The sequence below is a fragment of the Melopsittacus undulatus genome, chromosome 7 (genome assembly GCF_012275295.1).
Source record: "Melopsittacus undulatus isolate bMelUnd1 chromosome 7, bMelUnd1.mat.Z, whole genome shotgun sequence".
Taxonomy (NCBI): Eukaryota; Metazoa; Chordata; class Aves; order Psittaciformes; family Psittaculidae; genus Melopsittacus; species Melopsittacus undulatus.
This window is the reverse complement of record NC_047533.1, coordinates 39,767,740-39,782,757: the sequence shown is the minus strand read 5'-3', so window position 1 is coordinate 39,782,757 and position 15,018 is coordinate 39,767,740. Positions and strand designations below refer to the sequence as shown.

The 15,018-nt window shown below is 38.5% G+C and overlaps 1 protein-coding gene across 6 annotated transcripts in view; it reads left to right on the top strand.

The window, feature by feature from the left end:
* Positions 1-15,018, top strand: part of CLCN3 (chloride voltage-gated channel 3) — a 63,178-nt gene that overhangs the window by 32,900 nt on the left and 15,260 nt on the right. For all 6 annotated transcript variants that reach the window (XM_005145514.4, XM_005145512.4, XM_031045796.2 and 3 more), the window contains 5 exons: positions 5,086-5,243; positions 9,581-9,680; positions 11,483-11,670; positions 12,320-12,442; positions 13,768-13,974. In XM_005145514.4, coding sequence (XP_005145571.1) covers positions 5,086-5,243; positions 9,581-9,680; positions 11,483-11,670; positions 12,320-12,442; positions 13,768-13,974 — 776 coding nt within the window. The remainder of the gene's footprint in view (positions 1-5,085; positions 5,244-9,580; positions 9,681-11,482; positions 11,671-12,319; positions 12,443-13,767; positions 13,975-15,018) is intronic.

Genomic DNA, 15,018 nt, shown 5'->3' with positions numbered 1-15,018 from the left:
CTGCATGTTGCCCAGGGTAGCTTTCAAATCTGAAAGAAAACTACTGAGTTGCAAAAGGAGAAAGGAGTAGGAGATCACTACTAGAGCAGGTGAGGCAGCCTTTGAAAATGCTGTGCATGGCACCTGAAAATGCTACATAAATCAGCTTTTTGTCATGTTTATCATCATTCCAACATCAATCAAAATTAAAGACTGCTTGTATGAGGCATGTATATAGAGTATGAAAGAAGAGATACTCCTTGCCTTAGGGGGGACATAAGGCAAGGAGGAATCCATAATACATAAGACAACTTGTGTGTGTGTAGCAAAATGTTAGTTCTGTAATTTCTGTGTTCCTGCTTTATGTCAGGAGGGAATAGCTAAGCAAAGCAGGAGGTTGGGTCAGTGTTGGGAGCTAACAGCCATGCACTAAACCTTCATGTTCAGAGGGAAATGAACGAGAGCAATATGGTAAGGACCACTTTTTCTGTTAGACCTGTTGTCCTTTCAAGTGATTTTTGGATTGTATGTTTTCATTCTCACAAAAAAAAAACAAACCCAAAGAACCCTCCCTCCCCCCCCCCCAGTCAGCAGGCAAAACCCCCACATCTTCAGATATGAGAGCTTATTTATGGTGTTGGAATCTACTATTTCTGTTCTGGTTTTGTCCACGTAGTGTTTTTGTTTGGTTTTGCCGTACTTCATTCTGGTCAGGTGTCCCAAAGTACAGTGTTCTACTGTTAGTTTTTCATTGGTGGTTTTTTTTAACAACTTCACTTGAAGCAATTCTTCAGCACTATCAGAACTGATTGCTGAGAAAGGATTGTACTGAAGGGTTGGAATTACATGCATGGAAGTATTTGTCAGCTGCCTTCCTAGAAAGTAATTCAGGCAAGACCTGCCAGTGACTGAACCGCCTAAAACAATCTCCTTTCTCTGAGGAAGCATGTTACTTTTATTATCTAGAAGCTTGCAGTCTGTGATTGCAGCAGCTCACTAGGTATGTGGTGAGAATACAGGATTGTTAAAGATGCTGTTGGAGAAGAATGCGCTAATAAAGGGATTCCAGCTACCCTGGGAAGATTGTGTTTAATTTACTTCGTAAGGATTTCTGTGAGTTGTATTGAGCCTCTGAGAGGATCAGTATATTAGTATTTCCCTCCCTGTAGTTACATGGGTTAGTTTGGAATAAGTTTGATAATTAAAGTTCTTCCTGCCACGTTTACCATCAGCTTCCCAGTCTAATAAAGCCTTAACCAAACTCATACATACCAAAAAGATGACTTAATTTTCTGACAGCTGTAGAATGGCTTGGGAGTGTCCATAGAGAAACTGGAAGTGTTCTCTTACCATAACTAGGGGCTGTGCCTATATACCTTGTGTGTTAGGTACTTTTTGTACTTTTAAAGACTAAGGCAGCTTGGATTTTGATGAAAAGCACTTGCATTGAATTGTAGCCTGAGAATGAGTCTTAAAACTTGAGGAAAGGCTGGGAGGAAGGAAGGAGAAATACGTTCTGTATATTGGAAATGTCTAGAAGGCTGCATTTGCTAAATGCTGCAGTTTTTCAGGATAATGATGATTTCTTGCTTGGAGGTTAGAATGTAATGAGAAATCTATATTATGGTAAGGATTCTACCAAAATCTATTGGGTTGAAAATAAATCTAATAACACTGATGAAATTGGCAACAAATGCCAGTTCATGCTGATGAGAATCATTATTGTCATAGCTGGAAGGAGCATCTCACTGCATGAAATACTAGAGAAGGGAAGAAAGAAGTGGAAGTTTAGGAAAGTATTGAGTATTGGTAAAGGTATACTGCTCTAAATTCTCCTGCTTCATAGATCATAATACTAGCCGGAGAATGTCCTCTTCCCATGGCTGTCAGACGTGTTCATCTTAGATACAGTGTACCAGGTTTTGTACAGTTGTCCTTTTCATGGTCTTCTATAGGGCAGCATTTCTACCACAGACTGATGCAGGGTTTCTCAGTTGTTACGAGATTATAGCTACTCAGCTGCATCAGGCATTCTTGGCAGCCCTGTATTCAGCAAAACCACCTCTTCAGCTTCACATCTTGTTCTGTCTCCTCCCCATCATACAGTAATCATTTATATTCCAGTATTTGATGGCAAAATAGGAACATGACACAGTTTCATTTGGGATTTTTATTGTATCCAGGCAATGACCATTCTTTGCAGTCTATTCAAAGTTCTGCTTGAGGTCTAGTGCAGTGACTATGATGCCATTCCTGGTGGTTTCCCTGGAGAGAATTCCATTTCAGCACCTTGATATGCATAATGTCATCTCTTACTGTTTGTGATACATATATAACTCTCAACTCTCCTTTGCCTTTTGTGGCATAGGATTGCATGTTCCTTACAGCTTGGATACTGCTTCATATATAGCAGGGCATAAAACTCCCATGGGGCAAAGGCAAGCTTTTCCTTTCCTTAGGTTCAGGAAACTGCTTGTTCACATTGTAACTTTGTAGAAGATTAACAATTAAACTGTGGCTGAGTTTAATACATGTCCCATTGCTTTGAGAAAGAGGTTAATGTCATTTAAAAATAACATTTTCATAATGTTTTCTGTTAGCTTTTCAATTTTGAGACCTAAACTAACCATTACAATGTGAATTTTGTTACCACCTCTTCCACAAGATCAGCTTGCCCTTTCAGCTAGCCAGCCATGTATCTCATACTTTCTTTCTAGTTATGAGAATTGGAAATGGCAAGAGAATCGAAACCCTTACCCTAAAGCAAGGTTTTCACAATCACCTGTGTTAGCAAATCTGATTTGTTTAGTTGTTAGCCTTTTGTTAATGGAACTATAGGTAATGCTTCTTTGCATCTGCCTTAAGACAGACTAGCAGGGAAGAGATTTGCAGGTCTTATCTATGATCAGTAAACGAGGGAAAATTCGATATGGCATAGACTGGGGAAAAAACAGTATTAAAAAAGACAGCAGCTGGGCTAGCTGGCTATGAGAGAATGCTACTAGCATTGTTGAGGAGTTATTTAATCCATTTGCATTCTCTTACTTTAAAAGAAAAAAAGAAGAGTAATCTTAATAGACTTTGAAGCTTTTCTATATGTTACGTGTGTATGTAATGAACATTAGTTTGTGTGTCTTGAAAATTTTAGATTGTTTTTATTCTTAACAGGAGTAGGGTATTATTTTCTTGTGTGTTTGTTGTCTTCACCACTAAGAATATGTCAGAATAACCACAGCAGGCATATACGAAATCTCTCAAGTAGTAGATGGCTGAGGCACATCTTTGGGTATGAATGTAATGCCAGATGCCACACTGCTTCTGCTAGATCTCAGACTTCACAAATTTAAATGGAAAAGACACATTTTACCTGTGCATAAGTCTGTCAGTTGCTGGTGAAAGCTTGGGCTGGTGAACTTGGCTTTTGCAGTATTTGGAAATTCACAGGTAGGCCTTTTGAAAAAAATTTTTTTTTTTTGCTAATTTGGAAATTTCTGCTGACAGCACCTGGGAGCTGAGCTTGCAATCCTGAAAACTCAAAAAAACAAGGAAACCCAACTCAGTCCCATCTATGTCGGCCCCCCCCCTTCCTATCCATCCCTGGGTCAGTCTAGTGAAATGAATTCTAATGCCTGTGAACTGATCAGAAGTCTAAACTGAAGATCATCAGAATGAACTGATAGAAGTCTTGGCCACCTGGGCCCACGTCTTTAAGAACAGAGATTATTGTGGTATGCCATATGCTGTTGCCACGTTATTTTGTTCTGAGGCAAACAAGTGAGAGTAATTGCTCTTTAAATCATTGTCCGTTAACCTCATTATAGATGATCCCTTTATAGCAATTGCTGTTGCAGAAACAGTTTGTGTTGGGTGAGCAAATGGTGGCCATGCTGTATTTAGGCAACCATCCAGCAGAAAATTATACTTGGGGTCTGTAAATATAGCACAGGAGCTCAAAAAAGCTAAGGTATTACAGAATTGATGATATTTAAAAGCTTAATAAACCCCCTGAAACTTTCTTGATCACTTGTGAAGAGGGAATAATTCTTAGTATTTGCTCTTGTTCTGATCACTTAAATACTGTTGGGGATGTCACTATGCAAGCTGCTTGTGAAGGAACTAGCTAGTGATGATAGGTTAGTAGAAGATACATTATACAGTATTTCTAACTTTCCATGCCTGAGGCTGGTTCTGTCAGTTATAGAATCATAGACTCATAGAATGTTTTGGGCTGGAAGGGACCTTAAAGATCATCTGCTTCCAACCCCCTGTCATGGGCAGGGACACCTTTCCCTAGACCAGTTTACTCAAAGCCCCATCCGGCCTGGCCTTGAACACTGCCAGGGATGAGGCACCCATGGAGTTGGGATCCATGATGGCTGAATTTCCGCTAGACCCACAACTGGCTAAAATGGTTGTTGTAAGCTGTGATAACAACTGTTCTAATGAGGTCCTACTATTACTGCTGTGTTGTCAGGTAATACCAGAGAAAGAGATATTAAATTCAGATCTTCCGTTTTGGAAAAATCTGAATTTTCCCCATCATAACCATAAACAATATACATATATTTTTAGTAAAATTAGAATTCTTTCGTTTTTTGTTAAAACATTTTCTTGCATTTCTGTTACTTTTTAGCTGTACTGATAATCTTTTGATAATGTATTTTAGGTTTGAATTAGACGTGTAGGAAAGATTGGTAATCAGTGGTGTGTTTATGTGAAAACAATTAGTGACTTATGTGATCTTATGTGAACTTCATATATAATCATCTGGGTTTGCATTTTTACAAAGAGGTTTTCCTCTGATAGTTTCTAAACTGAAATAAACTTTAAGTTAAATGTGTATCAGAGCTGCTGTTCTGTTGAAGTTTCTCTGGAATCTCCGCACAAAGCAAAAAACCTACTTTGACTGGTACATTCACTTAACCTGCAGATGAGTGACAAAAAAGAGTAGTGACATGAAACATTGAGAGACCTACATGAAATAAAATACACATATTATGGGAAGTGTCTCAGTTCTTCAGAAATTTTATACGCAGCAGTGTTGTGAACATTAGAATACTTTGTTTATTGCAGCATTAATTAATTCCTGCCTTTCCTCTGCCACAGGAACTCATTATACAATGACAAATGGAGGAAATATCAACAGTTCAACACATTTACTGGATCTGCTGGATGAACCAATTCCTGGAGTAGGAACATACGATGACTTCCATACCATTGACTGGGTTCGAGAGAAGTGCAAAGACAGGGAAAGGCATAGACGGGTACTTAAGATCAATAACAATAATTGGAAAATGTTTTTTGTTGGATTTTGGAATTCAGGTCTGATCCAGTAACACATACCAATATTTACACACTTTAGATTTGTAAGTAGTTACATTAGGTAGAACTACGGGACTTTTCATTTATACCTGCAGTCCTGCAATAGTATTACAACCTGGAAAGGAAATGGTAATTAATTAAAGCGTGAAGAGCTCCCCGTCACCCAAGTGACATTTTTACGTTACTGCTTTTTTTTCATGCTAGTATAGTTAAGGCTATTTTCCAGTGTAGATGTATTTGTAATAGTACAACAGTGCTTATGATAATACTTGTACAGAAAAGTAAGCACTGATGTATGCTGCTTTTCTAGTGACACAAATGTATCTGTGCTAATGCAATGTAGTGTGGTGGTTGTTTGGATTATGGAAAGTGAAAATTCTCACACCTAAAACATTTATATCGGTGCACATAAGCTTAACAAAAAAGTAGTCTCGGTATATATGGTAAATGTCCTTTCCACTCTCCCATCACAGAACTTGCTTTCCTTGTCTCATAATTTCTTGAGAGTTCAAACCATTCATCTTTATCAGTGAACTCTGCAATGAGTTCTTTCATGAAATGTACATGTACATGAAATGTACATGACTAAAAACTGTAGGATTTTTAGTCAGTAACATGCTTGATATTGTCATTCATGTAATAGGTTTATTTAATAGAATTTTAAGAGGAAATATGCTATTTAGAACCTTACTGCTGAACTTTTGCGTTACTTACCTTAATTAACCTTAAAACCAGAACAGATCCAGAGATGTGATTTCTCCTAGAATATTTTTAACTTATCAAAATTAATAACTAAAAGTGAATTATGTATAGAGGGGTAGAGATTCCTTCATGTACAACACCGTATCATTATTCTGCTTTCTTTGGAAACACCATTTTTAACTTTATGGAAGCAAATGTAGGGTGTATATGCTGATTTACTTTGACATGGTTAAAAAAAATAATCCTACACTAGTTTAAAAACCGAAATGTCCACAATTACACTATCTAGTGCTTTTCTAAGGAAAAGTGATCCTTGGACATTGGATTTGAGAACATATACCTTGTCTGAACGCTTTTAGTGAAAACTAAGGTGTTTTCCATGGAATACTTCATTTCACCATTTGATGTCAAAGCAGTAATTAACACAGTGCCATCTTTACACCGCAGGTGTGTAGGTCAGTGTCCAGCGGATACACTTTTGGATAGCATGCTGGGCCTGACCAGATCCTGGGAAACAGGCTAGAGTGAAGTCTCACTGCTCTTAGGCAGTTTAATGTCTGAGACCAGGAAAGTCACAGATGACAATTCAGTTTATAGCCACAGAACTACTGTGAAATTTATAAATATGCCCTGAATGATAGGAGAATCTCTGGCCATGTATGTAATCAAAGATGTAGAAAGAAGAAGGAATGAGTTTTTGAAAGACATGCTACTGTAGAAACAACTTCTTTTATTAAAAAAGAAAAAAGTTTGAGAATCTCAAGCATAGAAGAAACTATAAAATGTATTTATTTGCTAGGCTGAGAAAGTTGGGACTGTTCAGCCTGGAGAAGAGAAGGCTGCGTGGAGACTTCATAGCAGCTTTCCAGTATCTGAAGGGGGTCTGTAAGGATGCTGGGGAGGCACTCTTCATTAGGGACTGTAGTGATAGAACAAGGGGTAATGGGTTCAGACTTAAACAGGGGAAGTTCAGATTAGATATAAGGAAGTTCTTTACTGTAAGGGTGGTGAGGCACTGGAATGGGTTGCCCAAGGAAGATAATAGGAAGGGATTTTATAGGTATGTAGCGGCTAAAAAACAGACTAAGGACAATGTAGGCTCCTCCGGAAACTTTCAGGAGAACTGGCTACACAGGACTTGGAGAAGGCTGAGGTTCTGAATGGCTTCTTTGCCTCGGTCTTCACTGGCAAAGGCTCTGACCGCAGCACCCGAGTCTTGGAAGGCGGACACAGGGACTGTGAAAACCTAGACCTTGGGCCCACTGTACATGAGGATCTGGTTCAAGACCATCTTAAGAACCTGAATGTACACAAGTCCATGGGTTACAGACCAGTCAGTCTCACCTCTGTGCCTGGCAAAATCTGGGAGCAGATTCTCCTGGAAGGCATGCTAGGGCACATGAAAAACAACAAGGTGCTTGGTGACAGCCAGCATGGCTTTACTAGGGGAAAATCCTGCCTGACCAATTTGGTGGCTTTCTATGACGGGGCTACAAAAGTGGTGGACAGGGGTGGAGCAGTTGACGTCATCTACCTGGACTTGTGCAAAGCGTTCGACACTGTCCCACATGACATCCTTGTCTTTAAATTGGAGTGTCATCAATTTGATAGGTGGACCACTCAGTGGGTAAAGAACTGGCTGGATGGTCGCACTCAAAGAGTTGTGGTCAATGGTTCAATGTCCAGCTGGAGACCAGTAACGAGTGGTGTCCCTCAGGGATCGGTGTTGGGACCGGTCTTGTTTAATATCTTTGTCGCTGACATGGACAATGGAATTGAGTGTGCCCTCAGCAAGTTAGCCAATGACACCAAGCTGTGTGGTTCTGTTGATACGCTGGAGGGAAGGAATGCCATTCAGAGGGACCTTGACACACTTGTGAGGTGGGCTGATGCCAACCTCATGAAGTTTAACCATGCCAAGTGCAAGGTCCTACACCTGGGTGGGAACAATCCCAGGCACAGCTACAGGTTGGGCAAAAAGGAAATTCATGGCAGTCCTGTGGAGAAGGACTTGGGGGTGTTAGTCAATGAGCAAATGAACATGACCCAGCAGTGTGCACTCACAGCCCAGAAAGCCAACTGTATCCTGGGCTGCATCAATGGGAGTGTGACCAGCAGGTCAAAGGAGGTGATCCTGCGCCTCTACTCTGCTCTTGTGAGACCTCACTTGGAGTGTTGTGTTCAGTTCTGGTGTCCTCAACATAAAAAGGACATGGTACTGTTAGAACAAGTCCAGAGGAGGGCCACGAGGTTGATCAGGGGACTGGAGCACTTCCCATATGAAGACAGGCTGAGAAAGTTGTGGCTGTTCAGCCTGGAGAAGGCTGCGTGGAGACCTCATAGCAGCCTTCTAGTATCTGAAGGTGGCCTATAGGGATGCTGGGGAGGGACTATTCATTAGGGACTGTAATGACAGGACAAGGGGTAATGGGTTGAAACTTAAACAGCAGAGATTTAGACTGGATATAAGGAAGAAATTCTTTCCTGTTAGGGTGGTGAGGTACTGGAATGGGTTGCCCAGGGAGGTTGTGGATGCTCCATCCCTGGCAGTGTTCAAGACCAGGTTGCCTTGGGTGACATGGTTTAGTGTGAGGTGTCCCTGCCCATAGCATGGGGGTTGGAACTAGATGATCTTGAGGTTCTTTCCAATCCTAACTATTCTATGATTCTATGAAGTTGTGAATACTTCGTCCCTGGCAGTGTACAAGGCCAGGTTGGACAGAGCCTTGGGTGACATGGTTTAGTGTGAGGTGTCCCTGCCCATGGCAGGGGGGTTGGAACTAGATGATCTTAAGGTCCTTTCCAACCCTAACTATTCTGTAATTCTATGATTTTCTTTAGGAATGGTATTTTTTCTAGATTTCCTTATCTAATACTGCACTTTATGGGTTGGCTTTTTCTTTTTTTTCTCCCTGTTTGTTGCACATACTGTCTCCTCCCTTTTACAGTATAAAAAAAAGTAAGAATAGGATCCAGTTACATCATAAAGGTTTAACATAAATGAGTTATGCACAAATTTCAGCTAAGTGCATAAAGGAAATCAGGCTAAAATAAGAATTACCATTTTTTTTAGTACAATAACTTTATGAAGAGTTGTCTAGAAGTATTACTGTGTAGTTACCCAGTTTTTTGAGTTTGGTTTTGTGTGATCTTTAGACAAAGATAAATATATATATATTTGGAATTGAAGCTTAGGAATTTGAATTGTATGGAATAGCTTATTAGCAGTACATAAAGTCTTTCCTTGAGGTACAGCAAAAGATAAGTTTTAGGAGAGAAATAATTCTTCAATTTTAGACATTTTAGATGTGTATTGTGTAAAGTGTTCATTAAGCCTAATAATGCATTTTCTGGGGTTTAGTTTTTTAAATGAAGAACATTTACTTTCCTCTGTCAGTTGTTTGATGTCTGAGTAACCAAGCTGTAAAACACTACATACAATGAGAGTGCATGTAGTTTAAAGAGAGGATCTACTTACCTGTAGCTTGCATCATGCAGTTTGTATGTCATACTTACTTTTTTCCTCCTATTCATATTACAGAAACACATACAAATACATGACTATTTCTCTTTGCAGATTAACAGCAAGAAGAAAGAATCAGCATGGGAGATGACAAAAAGTTTGTACGATGCATGGTCCGGGTGGCTGGTAGTCACACTAACTGGTTTGGCATCAGGTAAATTAAAAAACAGAGGGTTTCTTTCTTATATTTGTCAGCAAGTATAGTTACTGCTGTACTGGGTGAGAGCTGGTTCAGACTGCTTACCATAAAGAAGGAAAAAGGTTGGGAAGGAAAAGGTTGATTTACAGGTTTTAGTGTTTTGAGGGGAGGGTTTACTAATCAAAAGGAAAACAAAATTGTCACTGAATTTAGTGAGAGTTTCTCAGTTACTGACCTTTTACCTACTTACCAAAGATTTTCAATTTGAGATCGATGTTTTTCTTTCTGCTAAATTGTGCTGTTTTCCTGTAGGATTTCTTGTGAAACTGTATTAATTGATCTAGATGCTTTTTCAGCTATGATTTTTCTTTTTTTCTGGGGGGGGGGGGGATGTGTGTGTATATTTTGTTTTGTTTGGTTTCCCCTAGCAGATTAGTCCCTGGATTAGTTGCAGAGTATAGCCATGCTGTTAAAAAGGCATTGTAACTGTATAATTACTACTTAGATATATGCATAGTCACTTTCACAAATCACATATAAATTAATATATATGCAAAGTTTTAGCATATTTATATAACTCTGAATGTTCAAACTGGGAGTGTGTAATCACTGGAAATTGCTTATGATCATTTGGGTGGGAATGTGCTGTGTTGTGCTTCTACCCCCCAAGCTGCTATGTGTATTAAAAATGCTTTATTATGTTTCTGAGCAACAAAGAGAGCAAATTCTGAACATTTACAGGTTTTTCAGTTTCTTGCTTTTTGCTGAATGTGTCTAGTGAATCTTAAATGGTACAGCCTTGATTTACATCATGGGAAGATCTTATGTTTATGTAATTTTAAATAATTCAGATGAAATTTTGTCCTACTGAAATAGTGCCTTTGACTCTGACTTTTACTTGGCCCAGGATCTCAAACTGAGGGTCTGTCAAGATTAGCAAATATGAATTAGTAAATCAGAGGTAATTTTCTACCACCAATTTACTACACAAGTAAATTGTGGCTGTCTCTATACAGCTATTTCTGATAGTGATTAATACATTAAAAATAGCTAATTATAAGTAACAGCTATACATGTTCATAAAAATATTGACTTTAGAAGTAGTTTTTCAGTATACTGCTACCTATTCTTTGAGGACTCTTCAGCAAGTTTTTTGCATGTACAATACAGAATCCTTCTTAAGCTTTGACTTTAGGAACTGCTTAGTATTTATACTGTGTGTTACCTGCAGTAGGAATTAATTAAAAAGAGCCATCTTAAGGTTAGGGCACTAAACATGGATTTGTGTTGTACTGTCTGCTTCATTTTTCTCCTCCCCATGTTACAGAAATCAGTAGTCTTTTTATGTGGATCACATGAATGTCATCAGGGTTTATTTTGGTGGTTTATGTTGTTCTAAACTGTTGTTGGTAGGGTAAGAATTATTTTCTCCACACGCTGTTCTGCAGAAAACAGTAGCACAGCTCATGAGTTCTCTGAGGCATGGCAATATAGTTTTGTCAGGAAGTCTGTTGTGGTTTTCGCCACAAAAATGTATCAGTCCTCTTGATTCTTAACTCCTTAGTTTTCAGTGGACTGTCGGAGAACTGGCATAGGAAAAATCTCGGGAAACGCACAAGGTGCTATATATTCTTCAGAAAATCCTAATCTTACAGGATCACAAATATTCCTGCAAATCAGTAATACTTAAATGTCTATTTATTTGAATTTTCTGTAACTTAAATTTACTTCATTTAATAGCAGCACATTTCATCATTTTAGCTGTGTGTACTGTTCCTGCTTACCAGAATATTAATACAGAACTGTTTCTATGACAGGGGCATTGGCAGGATTAATTGACATTGCTGCTGACTGGATGACTGACTTAAAGGAAGGCATTTGCCTTAGTGCTTTGTGGTTTAACCACGAACAGTGTTGTTGGGGTTCCAATGAGACCACATTTGAAGAGAGAGATAAATGTCCACAGTGGAAAACGTGGGCAGAACTAATAATTGGGCAAGCAGAAGTAAGTATATACCCATTCTTTGATGGTCTTGCTCAACAGCTTGGCTGAACATGGAAAGAAAATAATGTTCTTAAGCTTAATGGTACTGAACAGATTTGGATTGTACTGTCTGCTCCATTTTTTAGAATTTGTATAGATAATAGTGTAATAAATATGCATTCCATGCACTGCAAAGGTGCTTGGAGTGTTGCAGATATAAGGAAATTACGATAGTATAGAACTGTTAATCACACAAGATTCTCTATTCCTTATCATAGCTATACATAAAAAAAATAAATTTGTAGAGTTCTGTGATAACTAAGAATAGATTAGTTTTATTTTTTATCACACATTTTTTAAAATAAAGAATATTTACTCAGTGTTCAGTAGATTTTAGCAGCTAATAGCTATAAATAAAACCCAAACTGTGCTGTTTATTTTTTCTGTTTAAGATGCAGTGTTAGAATACTTTCTAGTTTGTATAACCCAGTCTTTGCTGATGTGTGTCATGACTTTATGCTTTTCAAGCAAAACTCTCTCTTGGCTTGGTATTAATTACCATCCCTCAAAATGCGTGCGTAAGTGTACATGCAGCAAGGGTACTTTTGGGCTACTTGTAAGTGGTGATTTTGCTTAAATTTAGATTCTGATTTTTCGTTTTTGTTTTTAGGGTCCGGGTTCATACATAATGAACTACATTATGTACATTTTCTGGGCTTTGAGCTTTGCCTTCTTAGCAGTTTCTCTGGTGAAGGTGTTTGCTCCCTATGCCTGTGGCTCGGGGATACCTGAGGTGAGATCTAATATATACACTATAGATGTTTCACATTGATGTGAAAATTCCTGCAAGGGAATTCCTACAGGGTCAGAGGGGAGGCAAGAGGGAGTACCCTGTGACTTTGATGAAATACAAGTATTCAAATTGAAATAATCTAATTGTGCTAATTGTTGTTGAGAAAAATATTCCAAATTTCAGAGAATCTCCTGAGTGTGTAGATTTTGCTGCCTGCTTCCGGGTGGACTACTTTTTAAAGACACATTTAGCTTAAGAGAGAGTATTTCTGAAGAGTGATTTCCAAACCTGACCCAAATTCTTACCCACCTGACAGTGATAAGAGAGTAGTTGTTCATTCACAGAATATGGTTCCTTTGGTACAGCAATTGATATTTTGTTGCCCTGGCTTTTATTGCCTTAACTCCAAATCACACCATCAATCACAGTGAAATGTGTAATATCCTCAAAACTTTACTATTTTTACAGTTGCTGTCTGTACTATATGCAGAATGGGAGGGAAAAACACGAAGTCTGATCAATCTCTAGTAATTCTGTAGATACTTCTTTATGTATGTGTATTGTAGAAGTTGAAGGACAAATCCTATCTCTGAATAAGCCTGGAATAATTCTGTGCCATTATTCCAGAAGAGATTTAATTCTAAATTGCTTTCCAAATTTAGCTAACCTCTGGTTTTAGTCACTGCTGCCCAGTGTTTTGTGTATGTTGTATTTATAGACATGTTGTCCTTTCCTATGATAACTATATTATTTCCTGTATCTGGGCATATACTCCAGGGGAATAATATGACACTGTTAGGAAAAGTAATACCTTAGGCAAGTGGCACATCTTTTCTGTTTGAAAAAGCTTGATTTTTTCCACCCTTATATCAAGGAATCTACTGATAAATTTTTATGTAGAGGTGGTAAAACATAAGGAGAAAACAGAGAGGGGTAAAATGGGTGCAAATGTGGTATTACTACAATAGGTGATCTTGAGTGTAGTTTCTCAGGTTTATTCTTTGGGAGTTTTCTGACTTGCATGTAATTTATGTCATAAACCAGTGAATGCAGTCTTAGAAGGTAGTGCAGAGTAAGTTTCTACTAAATGTAATAGATAATCATGTTTTATGTTATTGTACAGTGTTTTAGAGTAAGCTGCAAATGGAAAGCCTCTGGCAGCTAGATGAACTCAGTGTAGCAATATGAATAATACGTTTTAAAGTGTGATAAAGGTAGCCATTTGAAAAGGCTATTTTTGAACTTAAGTAGCTAAAATGATGAAATTAATTATTTTCTGAAGAAAGCAGAACACAGTAACAGATGGTATTTTTTATTTCTTCCAGATAAAAACTATTTTGAGTGGCTTCATCATCAGAGGTTATTTGGGGAAGTGGACTTTGATGATAAAAACAATTACTTTAGTCTTGGCTGTCGCATCAGGTTTGAGTTTAGGAAAAGAGGGTCCCTTGGTACATGTTGCCTGCTGCTGTGGGAATATTTTTTCTTACCTCTTTCCAAAGTACAGCACAAATGAAGCTAAAAAAAGAGAGGTAGGTACTTGTAAAAGCATTTCTAGAATGTATTGCATTTCTGTGCATTTACACTGGTTTGTTTAAAGGACAATATTTTTTCTATAAGACAATATTTAGGCTTGTTTTTTTTATTGTGTTAAGAATAATGTATTATCCCTAGCATTCTCTAAGGTAAATTGTTTCCAGAGTAAGTTTGCATTTCCTCCACCTCACAGACCATTTGATTTTACTTAAATTCTTTCTGTTCTTGGTTCTGTGTTTGGTAATTGATGACTGTCTTCAGTTGTGAGGGCAGAAGAGAACTTTTCAACCTGCAAATGAAGCATTGTTAGAAAAGGGTTGGTGCCAACAGTTGTTGTTAGTGAGAATCTTGTGGATTAGCTTTGGTCCCCACCAAGCTTGGTCCTCCTCAGCAAGACAGCAGGAGAAACTGAAATGAAAAGCTCTTAGGTCAGTATAAGGATACAGAGATCACTCAGTTACTATCACAGGCAAATTAGACTAGACTTGAGGAAGATAATTTTATTGCCAGTTAATAACAAACTAGAGTAGTGAGAAATAAAAACAAAACTAAAACCACCTTGCCCCCACTCTCCCTTCTTCCCAGCCAGATGTAGCCCCATTCACTACAACTCTTTGAGCCATTCAGCCAGTTCTTTACCCAGCCTGCTCATCCCACAGCTGGACAACTTGTCCAGAAGGATGCTGTGAGGGACAGTATCAAAAGCCTTACTAAAATAAAAAGACACTACATCCACTAGGTGTGTGGATCCTTATAGAAGGATAGCACATTAGTTAAAGTGATACCACTCTTAGTTAAAGTGACATCATAAAAAGGACTTGGCTGTGCCTGATGACTGCATTATTCTGTAAATGCCTTTCAATAGCACCCAGCATAATCTCCACAATTTTCCTAGGAATGGAGGTTAGGCTAACAGGTCTCTAGGTCCCTGGGTTTTCCCTCAGCACCCTTCTTGTAGGTTGGAATACCGTTGGCTCATTTCCAGTCAGCAGGGGCATGACCAGACTCCCTAGGCCTGTGGGAGATGATTGAGAGGGGTC